The following is a 14,965-nucleotide window of genomic DNA, read 5'->3' as shown; positions in this document are numbered from 1 at the left end:
CATGCTAGACATGTGTTCTACCACTGAGCTACAGCTCTAGCCCATCTGCTTCACTCTTTATTATATTCTTTTTTTTTTTTTTAATTTTTGTGGTACCGGGGATTGAACTCAAGAACTTGTACTTGCGAGGCAGGTGTGGTGCCGCTGAGCTAAATCTCTGCCTCTATATTCTTTTACATACATAAATAAAATACAGGTGAAGTAGTACTTATTTGAAATGCTTGAGACCAGAAGTATTCCAGACTGCAGATGAGTTTTGATTTTGGAATATTTGCATATACATAATGAGATATCTTAGGGATGTGACCCAAGTCTAAACATGAAATTCATTTATGTTTCACATTCGCCCATGCAGGTAACCAGAAGGTAGTTTCATACAGTATTTTTGGTGCACCGGTGTTTTGACTGACCTGTCACATGAGATCAGATGTGTTTTCCCCTTGTGGCAACATGTTGATGCCCAGAAAGCTTTGGGGTTCGGAGAGTTTTCAGATTAAGGGTGCTCAGCCTGATGCAGTACAGGCGCTGTTGTATACATGTAGGTGTGTGCCCGTGTATGCATATGTGGTGTATACATTCATTGTTTGATCTCTCTGCAGGTGATGTAAGCTTTTTGCTATGCTGCAGAATTGAAGATTATGTTGTCTTATATTCAGCTGGCCAAGGGGAATCCCCCCTTTTTAAATTTTGATAGAAAAATACAGAAAGATGTAGAACATTATGTTACAATCACTCATATTTATTGCCAGTCTTTTTTTTTTTTTTCCTTCAAAATAAAGTAAAATTTCTTTTTAGCTATCACTATTGATTCTGGTCTCCTGTTTTCCTTAGAAGTAATTACTATCATGGATTTGGTATATGTCTCCCTAAAAAAAAGAACCAGGCATGGTGGTGTACACTTGTAATCCTAGCACTCTGGAAGGCAGAAGCTGGAGCATTGCAAGTGGAGTCCAGCCTGGACAACGTAGTGACTTAGGAAGATCCTTTCTCAAAATAAAAAATAGGAGGAGTGGGAATGTAGCTGACTGTGAAGGCCCTGAGTTTTTTCCCTAGTAGTGCGCGCGCACACACACACACACACACACACACACACGCACACACGCTCACACACATACTGTGCATGTATGTGTGTATCATGAATAATATATAGTATTACTTTTGTGCTCCTAAAATATCACATATGGTATATATGTCATATAATTCTGCATTGTGGCTTTATTTGTACAATATCATGTTTTTGATATCCACCGAGGTTGCTATATATTGATCTAATCCATACTTGAAATATCTGTTTTTGTGTTGTCATTAAGTAAAGGCTAAAAAAGGAAGCACAGGTATTAAAATAATGTCATATGTAGCTGGAGGAGCATGTGACTTCAAGTATTCTTTTTACCCACTGGAAAAAATTGTCACCAAAAATTAGAATTAGATATGTTAGTGATGTTTTGGGACACTTTTTTTTGGTACTGGGGATTGAACTCGGGATCTTGCGCTTGCAAGGCAGGCGCCAGAACCACTGAGCTAAATCCCTGGCCCATGGAACACTCTTTTTGTCCTTAGTTTGCATTTTCCTTTCTCTTTGATAGAAATGTATCTTTATTTTCTAGAGGCTTCATTAATGTTACAGAGTCAGACTAAAAATAAATAAATGACTAAGGATATAGCTTGGTGGTAGAACAGGAGGCCCTGGGTTCGATCCACAGTACTAAAAGAAAAATAATAAAAAGTGGAGGTGGGGGCTGGGGGCTGGGGACTGGCAGTGTAGTGTAGCGCAGTGGTAGAGTGCTTGCCTGGCATGTGCAAAGTCCTGGGTTCAGTTTGGAGCAGCAGCAGCACCACCATCACCAAACAGAAAAGAAAAGAAACGAATGTCAGTGGTTACCATGGTTACCTTAAGGTAGTAATAGGTGTTCTTGAGATATATATTTATTTATTTATTTCAGAAAACCGAGCAGAAATCATAATCAGACTGCCCTGGCTAACTAAAATACCAAGTCTTAGAAACTTTTGGCCACTGTTACATCAGCTCAGGGGATGACACATTTACCATCTCGTGTTGGAAACTCTTGTCAGTTATATGTATCTTTAAAGCAATTGTTTTCCTTTTTTATTTTGCATTTGCATGTCATGCTGAGGATTGAATCCAAGGCCTGTCTTATATATACCAAGCACATACTCTACCACTGAGCTATAAAGGTATATGTAGCATCTTATGTGTATTGTGAGATGAGTTTTTACAAACATGCTTATGCAGCCAACACCCCAGTCAGAAACATTCCATCATTCTAAAAAGTTTCTTTAGGGGCCAGGGATTTAGCTCAGTGGTTCCACCGCCTGCTTCGAAGGTGCAAGGTCCTGAGTTCAATCCCCGGAACCAAAAAAAAAAAAGTTTCTTTGTGCCCTTTCCAGTTTTCCTCCCAACAAGAGGCAACTACTAGTCTCATTTCTATCCCAGTAGACTAGTTTTACTTATGCAGTTTCATATAATTGAAGTCATACAGGATATTACCACCCTCGCCTCCAGGGTGTGACCTAGGGTATCACTCATGTGGGGAACTCTACCACTGGGCTATACCCCCAGCCCAATGTAATGCTTTGGAGATTCATTCATTTTCCAGTGGTTCTCTCTCTCTCCCTCTCCCTCTCTCTCTCTCTCTCTCTCTCTCTCTCTCTCTCTCTCTCTCTCGTTGCTTTTGCTTTGTGGTATTCCATTGTATCAGCATGCCATTATTTGTTTATGCATTTTTTGATAAGTATTTGAATTTTCAGTTTTTTGAAACTGTTGTGTCTGCAATGAATACTCTTGTACAAGTCTTTTGATGTCTTCCATTTCATTCCTTTTGGGGAAAATACTTAGGAGTAGATTTGCTGGATTATAAGGTAGGTATGTATTGTCACTTAGTATATACATTTAAATAGTTCAGTCCTTCAAAATACCAGATGTGCAAGGTACAGACAATAAGAAAGCCCTTTGGTTGAGATGGTTGACTGTGGGTTATTTCACCCTCATTGTATTTGGTACAGGGTTGGGGTAAATTTGTACCTTGGGTTTCAACTTCTAGGTAAACTCTGATACTGAACATGAGAGCCATTTTTACTGGTATGCTTCTTTGTTTTTTCCTCCCTCTTTGCAATGGACTATTTTAGAAGAAATGGAGCTGTCACCCACATCAAGATTCAGAACACGGGTGACTACTATGATCTGTACGGAGGGGAGAAGTTTGCCACTTTGGCTGAGCTGGTCCAGTATTACATGGAACATCATGGGCAGCTGAAAGAGAAGAATGGAGATGTTATCGAGCTCAAATATCCACTGAACTGTGCAGATCCTACCTCTGAAAGGTCAGTGGCTTCTTCGTGACCACAGTCTGCAGCTCTTCCAGGGCCTGTGTGTTATCCAAATATGGCGAGGCTGGACTGTGGGGTGTAAAATACTCCAAAGACTTTCATTTTTAAAGTATTATTAAAGGGGCCGGGGATTTAGCTCGGTGGTTTTGCGGCCTGCTGCGCAAGCGCAAGGACCCGAGTTCGATCCCTGGTACCAAAAAAAGTATTATTAAAGTAAGCAGCTGGGGATGGTGGTGCACGCCTGTAATCCCAGTGCACAGGTGGCTGAGGCAAGAGGATTGCTGCAAGTTGAAGGCCAGCCTGGGCTACATAGCAAGAACCCTGTTGAAAAAAAAAAGAGTAAGAATAATAGGATTAAAATTTTTTCATCCTTACAAAAGCTTCAGTTAGTGGTTTTTTTTTTTTTTTTCCGGTACTGAAGATCAAACTCAGGACCTTGTGCTTGCCAGGCAGGTGCGGTGCCACTGAGCTACGTCCCTGGTCCCAGTAGTGTTACTTACACTCATTCTATAGGGGTCCCATACTATTCATGTGCATACTCAGTAAATGCAGTAATTTTAAGATTTATTGAACTTCAGATAATCTTTGGGAGTTATTAAAGGAAAACAAAACATAATGGTGATGCTAAAGTAGCTTGCTGGGTGTGGTGGTGCGTGACTGTAACCCTAGGACTTGGAAAACTGAGGCAGGAGGATCACAAGTTGGAGGCCAGCATGGACTACATCGTGCAGTCCTGTCTCAAAAAAAAAGCCCCCCCCCCAAAAACAAAGCAACAATACAAAACAAATAAACCAAAACACCAGCAGTTCTCTGTGGTGGCTCCTGACCCGTTGTTCAGCAGTGCCACCAACAGATGTCAGTTTAAACCCAGAAACAGAAAGCAAAGAACTCAGGGGCAGTGGCTCTATCTGTTCCTGTAGCGATACATCCACAAATGTGTGAGGGTGACCTTGCTGCCAGGCAACTGTATTCATGTAGAGATCTTTTCCTGAGTGCTGGAACTAAGCTGATGAAGGCTGGGGCTTGGTTTATTTGTATTGATTGCACTAGTTTACTAATTCCCAGCCTCCTTTCTGACCCAGTAGAAATCCCGGGTCTCTTAATTAGCTTTGTGTCTTCAGGTTATTCCAGCTTTATGTCATTGCTATTATGTGCTCATAATTTACTTCTTCAGCTCCCACTATAGATCCAAGCAAAGGCTGTCAGCCATTTCTGAAGTTTATTTCCACATCTTACTCTTTTCTGTTGTGTGCGGATGAAAATAACTGGGCCTAGGGCTGGGGATTTAGCTCAGTGGTTCTGCCGCCTGCCTCGCAAGCACAAGGACCCGAGTTCAATCCCTGGTACCAACAAAAAAAAAAGAAAATAACTGGGTCTGTTCCATTAGGGTTGAGCCATTGGCCCATAGTTGATAGCTTGTACTAACTTAGCACCAGACCGAGGGAAAGAGCCATGTCATTAATGTGACTCTGTGAAGGTGTTTTCCATGATAATTTAGAGCATACTGTTTCACAGTCTGTCTTTGAATGATCTTGGAAGGGGTCTGTTAGGAAGTCCTGCTGGTTTAATAGTGCAGGTTCTGGGGCAACATTCAGACTTCTGTGTGTTGCTGTCTCTGGTAGTGAGGCATAGGGATTTTTAGCAAAGTCCTTCACCCCAACTCCAAGCCTTATGTGCAGTAAGCTTTGAGATGATGGCCCAGTGTATTGTCTAAAGACATCAGTAGCATATTTGGAGACCATTGAAGTATAGGTTGGAAATTTGGAAAAATTTGGAATTCTTGAATTAATTTATAATGATCTTTTTGTGGCAAAACCCATAAACATCAAATTTATCATTTTAGCCATTTTTAAGTGTAAACTTCAGTAGCGTCATGTATATGCACATTGTTGTGAAGCAGATCTTCAGAACTTTTTTTTCCCTATTATTTTTTATTTTGTTCTTTATTTTTATTTTGGGTTTCTCATATAAGAGGAGCCATGTGATATTTAAGCTTGTGCGTCTGATTTATTTCACTTAACATTATGGGTTCAAGGTGCACCAGTTTTCCTACCAATGACTCAAGCTTATACTTCTTTACAGCAGAGTAGTACTCCATCGTGTGTAAGTACCACATTTTCTTTTCTTTCTTTTTTTTTTTTTTTTTTTTGATACCGGGGATTGAACTCTGGTCCTTGCGCTTGTGAAGCAGGCGGCGGAACCACTGAGCTAAATCCCCGGCCCAGTACCAATTTGCTTTATCTTGTCATCTGATGATGGACAGATAGGGTGGTTCCAAGATTTAGCTATTGTGAATTGTACTTCTGTAAACATGGATATGTGTGTATCACTGTGAAATGAGGCCTGTAACTCTTATGAAAGGATACCTAGAAGGGAAGTAGCTGGGTCAAATGGAATTTCTGCATTTAGTTTTTTGAGGACCTTCATACTGATTTCCATAATGATTGTACTAGTTTACATTCCCACCAATGAAGAAGCTTTCCTTTCTCCCCTGCAGCCTTGCCAGCATTTGTCGTTATCTGATTTCTTGATGACAGCCATTCTTTCTGGAGTAAGATGGGATTTCATGTTCTTTTTTTTTTTTTTTTTTGGTACTGGGGATTGAACTCAGGTCCTTGCGCTTGCGCAGCAGGTGGTGAAACCACTGAGCTCAATCCCTGGCCCTCATGTTCTTTTAATTTGCATTTCTCTAATGGCCAGAGGTGTTGAACTGTTTTTCTTTTTCTTTTTTCTTTTTTTTTTTTTTTGCCATTTGTACTTCTGAGAAATACCATTTCATTTGGGTTGCCCATTTTTTGATTGGGTCTTTTATTTGTCGGGGAGATCTAATTTTTTTGGTTTTCTTTATTTATTCTAGATATTAGTCTTGTGTCCCAGGAATAGCTGGGAAAAGTTTTACCCCATTCTGTAGGTTGTCTCTTTACTCTATTGGTTGTTTCCTTTGCTGTGCGGCTTTTTAATTTGAAGTAATCCCATTTGTTGACTTTTGGGGTTATCTCTTGTGCAGTGGGGTTCTGTTGAGAAAGTCCTTGCCTATGGCGATGTCTTTAAGAGTTTTAGCTAGTTATCTTTCAGCACATTCAGTGTTTCTATTTTGACATGTAGTCTTTGATCCATTTTGATTGTACTTTAGTACATGGTGATGTGTATGGGTCTAGACTGAATGTTTGGCATGTGGATAGCCAATTTTCCCAGCACCATTTATTAGAGAGGCTCCTCCAGTGTTAAGTTTTTGGTTCCTTTATAAAAAAAAGATCAGGTAGCCGAATATGCTTGGAGTTGTTTCTGCATCCTTTATTCTGTTCCACTGATACACATGTCTGGTTTTTTTTGCCAATAACATGCTGTTTTTATGTTATTTATTATTTTCTTTCTTTTTTTTTTGATACCAGAGATCAAACTTGGGACCTTGTGCTTGCGAGGCAGGCGGTGGAACCACTGAGCTAAATCCCCAGCCCTGTTTATGGTTTTCTTTTGAGACAGAGTCTGGCTGTGTAGTTCAAGCTGGTCTTCAACTCACTGTGTAGCTCAGGCTGGCCTCAAACTCCTGGTGATCGTCCTGCCTTAGCCTCCCAAGTGCTGGGATTACAGGCATGCTCTACCATGCTATTTTTATCACTACAGCTTTGTAGTATAAATTGAAGTCTGGAATTGTGATTCTTCCTGTCTTGCTTTTGTTACCCAGGCTTCCTTTTGCTATTCTAGGTGTCTTTTGGTTCTATATGAATTTTGGGATTGTTTTCTCTAGTTCTGTGAGGAAGACTATTGGTATTTTCATTGAGCTTGCATTAAATCTGTATATCAGTTTTGGAAATATGGCTGTTTTGACTATATTGCTTCTGGCTCTCCAGGAACAGGGGACATCTTTCTGTTCTGATGGCCTCTTTAATCTCCTTTCTCAGAGTACTGTAGTTTTCATTGTAAAGATCTTTTACTTCATTGGTTAGGTTAATTCCTAGGTATTTAATTATTCTTGAAGCTGTTGTAAAAGATACTGCTTTTCTAATGTCTTTCTTGGTGCGTTTATTATTGGTGTACAGGAACACTATTGATTTTTGAGGGTTGACTTTGTATCCTGCTATACTGGTGAATTTGGTTATTAATTGTAGGAGTATTTTGGTGGAACTTTTTGGGTTTTCTATGTAGAAGGTCATGTCATCTGCAAATAATGATAATTTGACTTCTTCCTTTTGTATACCCTTTTAATTTTTTTCTCTTGCCTAATTATTCTAGCTAATGTTTTGAGAACTAAATTGAACAGTACTAGTGATGTTGAACATCCTTGTCTTGTTCCTGATTTTAAAGGGAAAGCTTTCAGCTTCTCCCCATTAAATATGATGTTGGCTGTTGGTTTGACATGAGTGGCTGTTTGTTTGTTTGTTTGAAACAGGGTCTCACTATGCAGTTCAGGCTGGCCTTGAACTCGAAGTCCTCCTGCTTCAGTCTCCTCTGAGTTCTGGGAATACAGGTGTGTACCATCACACCTGGCTCTCATAAATGGCTTTTATCAGATTGAGATAAGGTCCTTTTATACTTATTTAGGGTTTTTAAAAAAAATTATAAGTGGAGGCTGGGAATTTAGCTCAGTGGTACCACCCCTGCCTAGAAACCTCAAGGTCCTGAGTTCAATCCCCAGTACCAAAAAAAAAAAAAGAGTGGATTTTGCTAAAGGGTTTTTTGGTATCAGTTGAGATGATCATGTGATTTTTGTCCTTGTTTCTGTTTATGTGGTTTATTGCATTTATTGATTTGTGTGTGTTGAACCATCCCTGCATACATGGGATGAATCCTACTTGGTCATGATGTATGATCTTTTCAATGATGTATTCTGTTTGCCAGAGCTTGTTGAGGATTTTTACATTGATGTTCTTTAACACGTTGCTGCCAGTTTGAACCACTGGTGGTATGTGCATGACTGTGCCACATCAGGTGGCTTGAATCACTGGTGGTTAGCTACTTAACGATGAAAGCTGGGTGGTGGCACATGCCTATAATCCTAGCATTGGGGAGGCTGAGGGAGGAGGATCACTGCGAGTTTGAGGCCACCCTGGGCTGTATAAGAAGTTCAAGACCAGCTTTAACAATATAATGAGACCCTGCCTCAAACAAAACAAAACAAAACAAAAAAATTAGACGATGGAATTGAAATCAGAGCTGGCTATCATGGCCTTGTTGGGAACATGTTAAAGAGATCGGCCTGTAGTTCTCTTTTTCATTTGGGTCCTTTTCTGGTTTTGGAATCAGGGCAGTATTAGCTTCCAGGAATGACTTTAGGAGTACTCCTTCCCTTTCAAATTCATTAAATAGTTTGAAGCGCATTGGTGTTAGATCTTCCCTAAATTCTTGTACAATTCAATTCAGGATTGAATCCATTGGAACTTGGGCTTTTCTCTCTCTTTTTTTTTTTTTTTTTTTTTTTTTGCAGTACTGGGGATCGAGTTTAGGACCTTGCAAAGATACTGAGCTACATCCCTGGCCCTGGGACTTGGGCTTTTCTTAGTTGGTAGTTTATTATTAGTAGTAGTATTAGTATTAGTATTAGTATTACTTCTTCATTCTTATTGCCTGATATGGGATTATTCAGGGTTTTTGTGTCTTATGTCAGCTTTGGTAGTTTATATGTGTTTAGGAATTAATCCATTTCTTCTGAATTCTGCATTTTATTAGAGTACAGTTTCTCAGTGTATTTACTATTAATCTTCTGGATTTCAGCAGAGTCTGTTGTGCTTTTGCCTTTTTCATTTCTTATTGGGTTGATTTGGGTCTTCTCTTTATTTTGTTAAGGTTGGCTAAGGGTTTGTATGTATTATTTATTCTTTCAGAGAACTAGCTCCTTGATTCATTGATTCCTTTTTTTAAATTTTTAGTCTCAATTTCATTAATTTTTGCTTGTATCTTTTTAATTTCCTTCTTTGAACTGGCTTTGAATTTGGATTGTTCCTGTTTTTCTAGGACCTTGAGGTATATCACTGGGTTATGTACTTGGGCTCGCTCTGTATTTCTAATGTGGGCATTCACAGCTAGCAACTTTCCTCAAAGGACTGCTTTCACTGTATCCCATAGGTCCCAGTATGTTGTACTGGCATTACCATTTGATTAGGAACTGTCTAATTTCTTCTGTGACCCATTGATTATTCAAGAGGGTATTGTTTAATTTCCATGGATTTGTATAATTTCTGATTTCTTTTGCCATTGATTTCTAGTTTCATTGCACTGTGATCTGATACTATGCATGGGATAATTTTGATTCTTTTGCTTATACTTAAGAATGCTTTATGGAGTAATAGGGTCTTTTGGAGAACGTTGCATGTGCTGCTGCGAAGAATGTGTATTCCGTTATTGGGTTATGATATGTTTTTTTTTTAAACAGTGTCTTGATAATGTAGTTCAGGCTGACCTTGAACTCACTATTTAGCCCAGGCTGATCTACTCACTGCAGTCCTGCCTCAGCTTCCTGAGTGAGTGCTGGGATCACAGGTGTGTACCACCATGCCCGGCTTAGATATCTTTTATAAAGTCCATTTGTTTGAAGGTTTGGTTCAACTCTGATATTTCTGATATCTTAAATATTTTTTTGTGTAGTTCAGTCTGCTGTACTGCCAAAAAAATTTACCATCTTTGTCATTTTTTGTGCTTGTATGAGGTGCCAATTCTGTCGATGAGCATCATTCCATCCCTGGGAGGAATGTGTCTGTTTTCATATTGTGAATTTATGGCTGAACTCAATTCATTTTCATTTTAAAACATTTTAGGTGGTTTCATGGTCACCTCTCTGGGAAAGAAGCAGAGAAATTACTAACCGAGAAGGGAAAACATGGTAGCTTTCTTGTCCGAGAGAGCCAGAGCCACCCTGGAGATTTTGTTCTCTCTGTCCGCACGGGTGATGACAAAGGGGAGAGCAATGATGGCAAATCTAAAGTGACCCACGTCATGATCCGCTGCCAGGTAAAGCCCCAGTCCAACGACGGGTTGGGGAAATGTATCCCTGGGTGTTTTTTTTGCAAAGGGAAGACAGACGCTTTTACATCCAAAATCAGATTCTCTGTGTTCGTTTAGCCAAAGCCTTGTACTTTTTTAGTATGCTGTTTATTGGGATTGTTTCATCATATTAGAACTCTGAAGTGTTTTATCTCCAGTCTGTGCTGGCAGATGAACTTGTGCCTCAGTGTATGGCCTCTGCCTTGCAGTGTTTATTCTGCTTCTGCGGCACGGCTGCTGGAGTTGCCTCTGGGTCTCCATTTCTACAGAGCTGGCCACAGCTCATCCTTAGGATTGTCACAGTCTGGCCTGGCACTGAACACGTGGCCCTTCGTATCTGTGGGTGCTGCATCTGCAGATTCACCTACTGGGAGCAGAAAGTATTTGGGAAAAGCAATTGTTTCTGTACTGAACATGTACGGACTTGTTTTGGTCATCGTTCCCTAAACAGTGTTGAATAACAACTCTTTATGTAACATTTACATTCTATTATGGAGGGCTCTGTATATTAGGTATTAGAAGTCATCTAGACATGATTGAAAGCATGCAGGAGGTGTGTAGGTGATATGCAAATACTGTGCCATTTCACTTTATTTTATTCCCCTTTTTGGTGCTGGGGTTGAACACAGGACCTTGTGCTTTCTGAGCACAAACCCTATACCCCTAGACCCCCTTTTTGTTTTGTTTTGAGTCTCTCCCTGTCGCTTCCTTCCCTATGTACTACTACAGCTGTCTGATCTATTTTTAAAAAAGAGCTAGTCTTTGAGTTTCAAATGGAAAAAAGTTACTTTAGTTTTTTACAGTTAGGCTAATTAATATAGCCATGCATAGTTGCTTTTTATTTTATTTTTTTTGAGTGAAAACACTTGAGATCTACTCTTAGCAAGTTTCAAGTGTACAAGACATTGTTGTTAACATAGTCATCACGTGGTACATCAGGTCTCAAGACCTTGTTCATCATAGTGAAAGTTTGGTACCTTCTGACAAGTATCTCCCCTTTTTCTTACCTGAAAGTCTCTGATAACTGCCATTAGGCTCTGTTGCTCTGAGTTTGATTTTTATCTTTCCAGATTTCACATAAGGGTAAAATTGTGGAGTATTTGTCTTTCTGTGCCTGGCTTATTTCACTTAACATAATATCCTTCAGGCTCACCCAGGTTGCAAATGATAGCATTTCCTTGCTGTTTTTTAAACTAGTATTCCATTGTGATTATATTATATTCCCTTCCATTATATATAGAGTACTCTCCCCCATTTTCATTATTCCTCTGCATACGGACACAGGTTGTTTGTATATACTGGATATTGTGAATAATGTGATCATGCAAAGCAGTGTGGAACAACCAGTGATTAATGTAAAGGTAATAACTATTATCTTTTTACCCTGGAAGGAACTGAAATATGATGTTGGTGGAGGAGAACGGTTTGATTCCTTGACAGATCTGGTGGAGCATTACAAGAAGAATCCGATGGTAGAAACATTGGGCACAGTACTCCAACTCAAGCAGGTGAGCATGTTGGTGAACTAAAAGCTCCTCAGAATTGAAAAAATGCTAATATTAAAAATAAATTCTAAGAATTTTCCAAACATACAGAGCGTGTCAGTCAGCTTTTATCACTGCAACAAGATACCTGGGAGGGGGGCCGGGGATTTAGCTCAGTGGTTCTGGCGCCTGCCTCACAAGCACAAGGACCCGAGTTCAATCCCTGGTACCAAAAAATAAGATAACTGGGAGAATCAGCTGAATAAGGAAAGAGGTTTATTCCGGCTCTGGGTTTCAGAGGCCTCAGTTCATGGCCTCAGATCTGTGGCCTTGGGCCTCTGGTGGCACTGTGCATTATGGCAGGAGAGCATGGAGGAGGGGCCTGTGCCCCTTATGGTGGCAAGAAAGCAAAGAGGCACAGAAAGAGTATGCACACAATTTCCCTACCCCCCCCCCCCCACTATGGCCCGCCTATGAGAGTGTCTCCCACATCCCAGTAGGGCCATGGGCTGAGGACCAAGCCTTCAGCGCATGGGCTCTGGGGACATTCAAGATCTATAGTATACCACAGAAGTAGACAGCATCAATTTTCATGTGCCCTCACCTATCTTCAGTTAGGATCAACTCTTCAGATCTTTGTTACTCCACTCACTGTTACCTCCTGCGGTATTTATGGCTTGTGTTTGTTTGTTTGTTTTTTGGTACCAGGGATTGAACTTGGGACCTTGCGCAGCGGAACCACTTAGCTAAATCCCTGGCCCTCTTTGTTTATTTTTTTGAGACAGAGTCTCACTTTGTAGTTTAGGCTGGCCTTGAACTCACTCTGTATTCCAGGCTGGCTTTGGAACTTGTGGCGATCCTCCTGCCTCAGCCTCCCGAGTGCTGGGATTACAGGTGTATGTGTTCCTCTTGTGATATTTAGAAACAAGTTGCAGATGTTATATCAGGTCCATGTGTATCTATAAAAGTCCTTGAAGACTTAGTTTTTTGTTTTTGTTTCTTTTGGTGTTGGGGATCAAACCAAAGACCTTTTGCCTGCTAAACGTGTGCTCTACCACCGAGCTGTTCCCCCAGGCTCCTTACAGAGTTGTGAGTGTTTTGTTTTGTTTTGTTTTGAGATAGGGTCTCAATATGTAGTCAAAGCTGCCCTCAAACTTGCAGTCCTCCTGCCTCAGCCTCCCAGGTGCCGGGATTACAGGTGTGTCCCACCATAGCCAGCTCTCCTTATAGTTTTTTTTTTTTTAATTCATTTGTTTGTTTTGTACCAGGGGTCAAACTCAGGACCTTGTGTTTGCCAGCTGAGCATTGTGCCACTGAGCTAATTTCCCAGCCCTCCTTACAGAGTTTTAAAAGAAAATTTTCACTTTAGGTCCACCTTTGGTTAGTTACTTTAAGTGTTCACACTTACTCACTTTAGAGTTGTTATTCCAAAGTGTACTTTTTTGACGGTAGCAGTTTCATTCCTAAATCACATTGTGTTCTGTTCATAAGGAAAAACAGGTGAATTTATATTAGCGAGGAAAGTATGTGTGAAGATTAAAGAAAGGTATATAGTATTTCTCAGCAGAGCAGAGAGGAAAGTGCAACTGTGTTTGAAAACTTCTATTGTGAATCACTGTGTCCTATGAATCTCCTGCGTTGGCTTTTGTGAATACAAACATAGAAGTCTTTTTCCCTCTGCGTTAACACTGTTCTAAAAAGCATTTTCTTCCTTTTCCACCACCTGCTGCACTTGGGCAGCCCCTCAACACAACTCGTATCAATGCTGCTGAAATTGAAAGTCGGGTTCGAGAATTGAGCAAATTAGCCGAGACCACAGATAAAGTCAAACAAGGCTTCTGGGAAGAATTTGAGGTAGGTTATGAAGAAATTGTTTGTATGTGAAGTATGAAATCTGTTTTTAATGGCAGAGACGTTGGCCTTATGTTTGGACTTGGATCTGAAAGACCTGACATCCTTTCTTAATTCAGCCATTGATTGACATGGACCGAGCTGCCAAGGGAGCTTCTTTGGAATAGAAGAGCATTGTGTTCTCAGGCGAGGAGTTGGCAATGAGCGCTGACTGGATGACCTAACAGCTCCATTTGGCTCTTTTGGTTTGAACCGCTGGCAAAACCCCAGAAAAACGAAAAGACCTAGTTTTTCTGGAAGATTTCCCAGCATTCACTGGGTCTTTAGAAAGATGCAATAGCGTTATTGCAGCGAAAGAGTCAAAGAGAAATACCTCCCGTTTGCTTTCATTTGGGAGTTCAGACTGACAGCTGTGGGAAGTTTGGCAGACTGGTTCCTCTCCTGACACCTACTTGGGTAGGAGTGTGTCCCTGATGAAGATGACTCCTTACATGTTCCTCACCCATCGGTGCTGCAGCCGCTTTCTAGTTGAGAGAGGGAGAACGGTGATGCAAAGCTGCATTGAAAAAGCACTGAGTCAGAATTTTTATTTTACTTTTTCAGTGTTAGGGAAGGAACCCAGGGCATCATGCATACTGACTGTTTGCTCTGCCACTGAGCTACACCCCCAGCCCTCCCAGTTATTTTAATACTTTGGAGATGTTTAGTCAAATTGCTACTCTGCCTTCTACTCATTTGTAATCGTCCCCTATGTGGTCATTCACTAACTGGACTTCATCTGAGCCTATTTGTTGCACTTTACATTTGAATTTTAGAAATGTATTTCTGTTATGTTTTATTTATAATTATATAAAATACTGAGTTTGATTTTCAAGTCTGAAAAACAGATGTTGAAAGGTTTGCCTCCTATCATTGTTCCTTCCTTCCTGTATTTTTGCTACAGTTTAAAAAGTTATGGTTTATCATTACATTTTCAAAATGTAAGCAAGTAGGTATATAGTTCTCTTTCTCTACATATATATATATATGTGTATATATATACACACACATACACACACACACACACACACATATACTTTTTCTGAGATCAACAGTGGTGTTGCTTGATGTACCTTTTTCTGGCCTTGCTTTTTGTCAACACCTTAGACACCACTCCATTGTGACATGCAGAGACAGCCTTCATTTTATTTTTGCTACTGCATAGTACTCTGTTGTACAGTTGCACCATCATTTGTGCAACTTATTGATGAGCACTTGGATAGTTTCCAGATGTATTGCAGAGAGGATTATAGTGCATGACCTTG

At 40.3% G+C, this 14,965-nt stretch overlaps 1 protein-coding gene across 4 annotated transcripts in view; it reads left to right on the top strand.

Moving 5' to 3' along the window:
* The window catches only part of Ptpn11 (protein tyrosine phosphatase non-receptor type 11), a 92,098-nt gene that overhangs the window by 28,485 nt on the left and 48,648 nt on the right, over positions 1 to 14,965 (top strand). For all 4 annotated transcript variants that reach the window (XM_087198465.1, XM_004843764.4, XM_087198463.1 and 1 more), the window contains exons 3-6: positions 3,148 to 3,342; positions 10,101 to 10,293; positions 11,718 to 11,834; positions 13,551 to 13,664. In XM_087198465.1, coding sequence (XP_087054591.1) covers positions 3,148 to 3,342; positions 10,101 to 10,293; positions 11,718 to 11,834; positions 13,551 to 13,664 — 619 coding nt within the window. The remainder of the gene's footprint in view (positions 1 to 3,147; positions 3,343 to 10,100; positions 10,294 to 11,717; positions 11,835 to 13,550; positions 13,665 to 14,965) is intronic.

The sequence above is a fragment of the Heterocephalus glaber genome, unplaced genomic scaffold (genome assembly GCF_053883595.1).
Source record: "Heterocephalus glaber isolate CG9 unplaced genomic scaffold, H.glaber_assembly_v1.0 deba00001687, whole genome shotgun sequence".
Taxonomy (NCBI): Eukaryota; Metazoa; Chordata; class Mammalia; order Rodentia; family Bathyergidae; genus Heterocephalus; species Heterocephalus glaber.
This window is presented reverse-complemented; position numbering and strand designations above follow the sequence as displayed.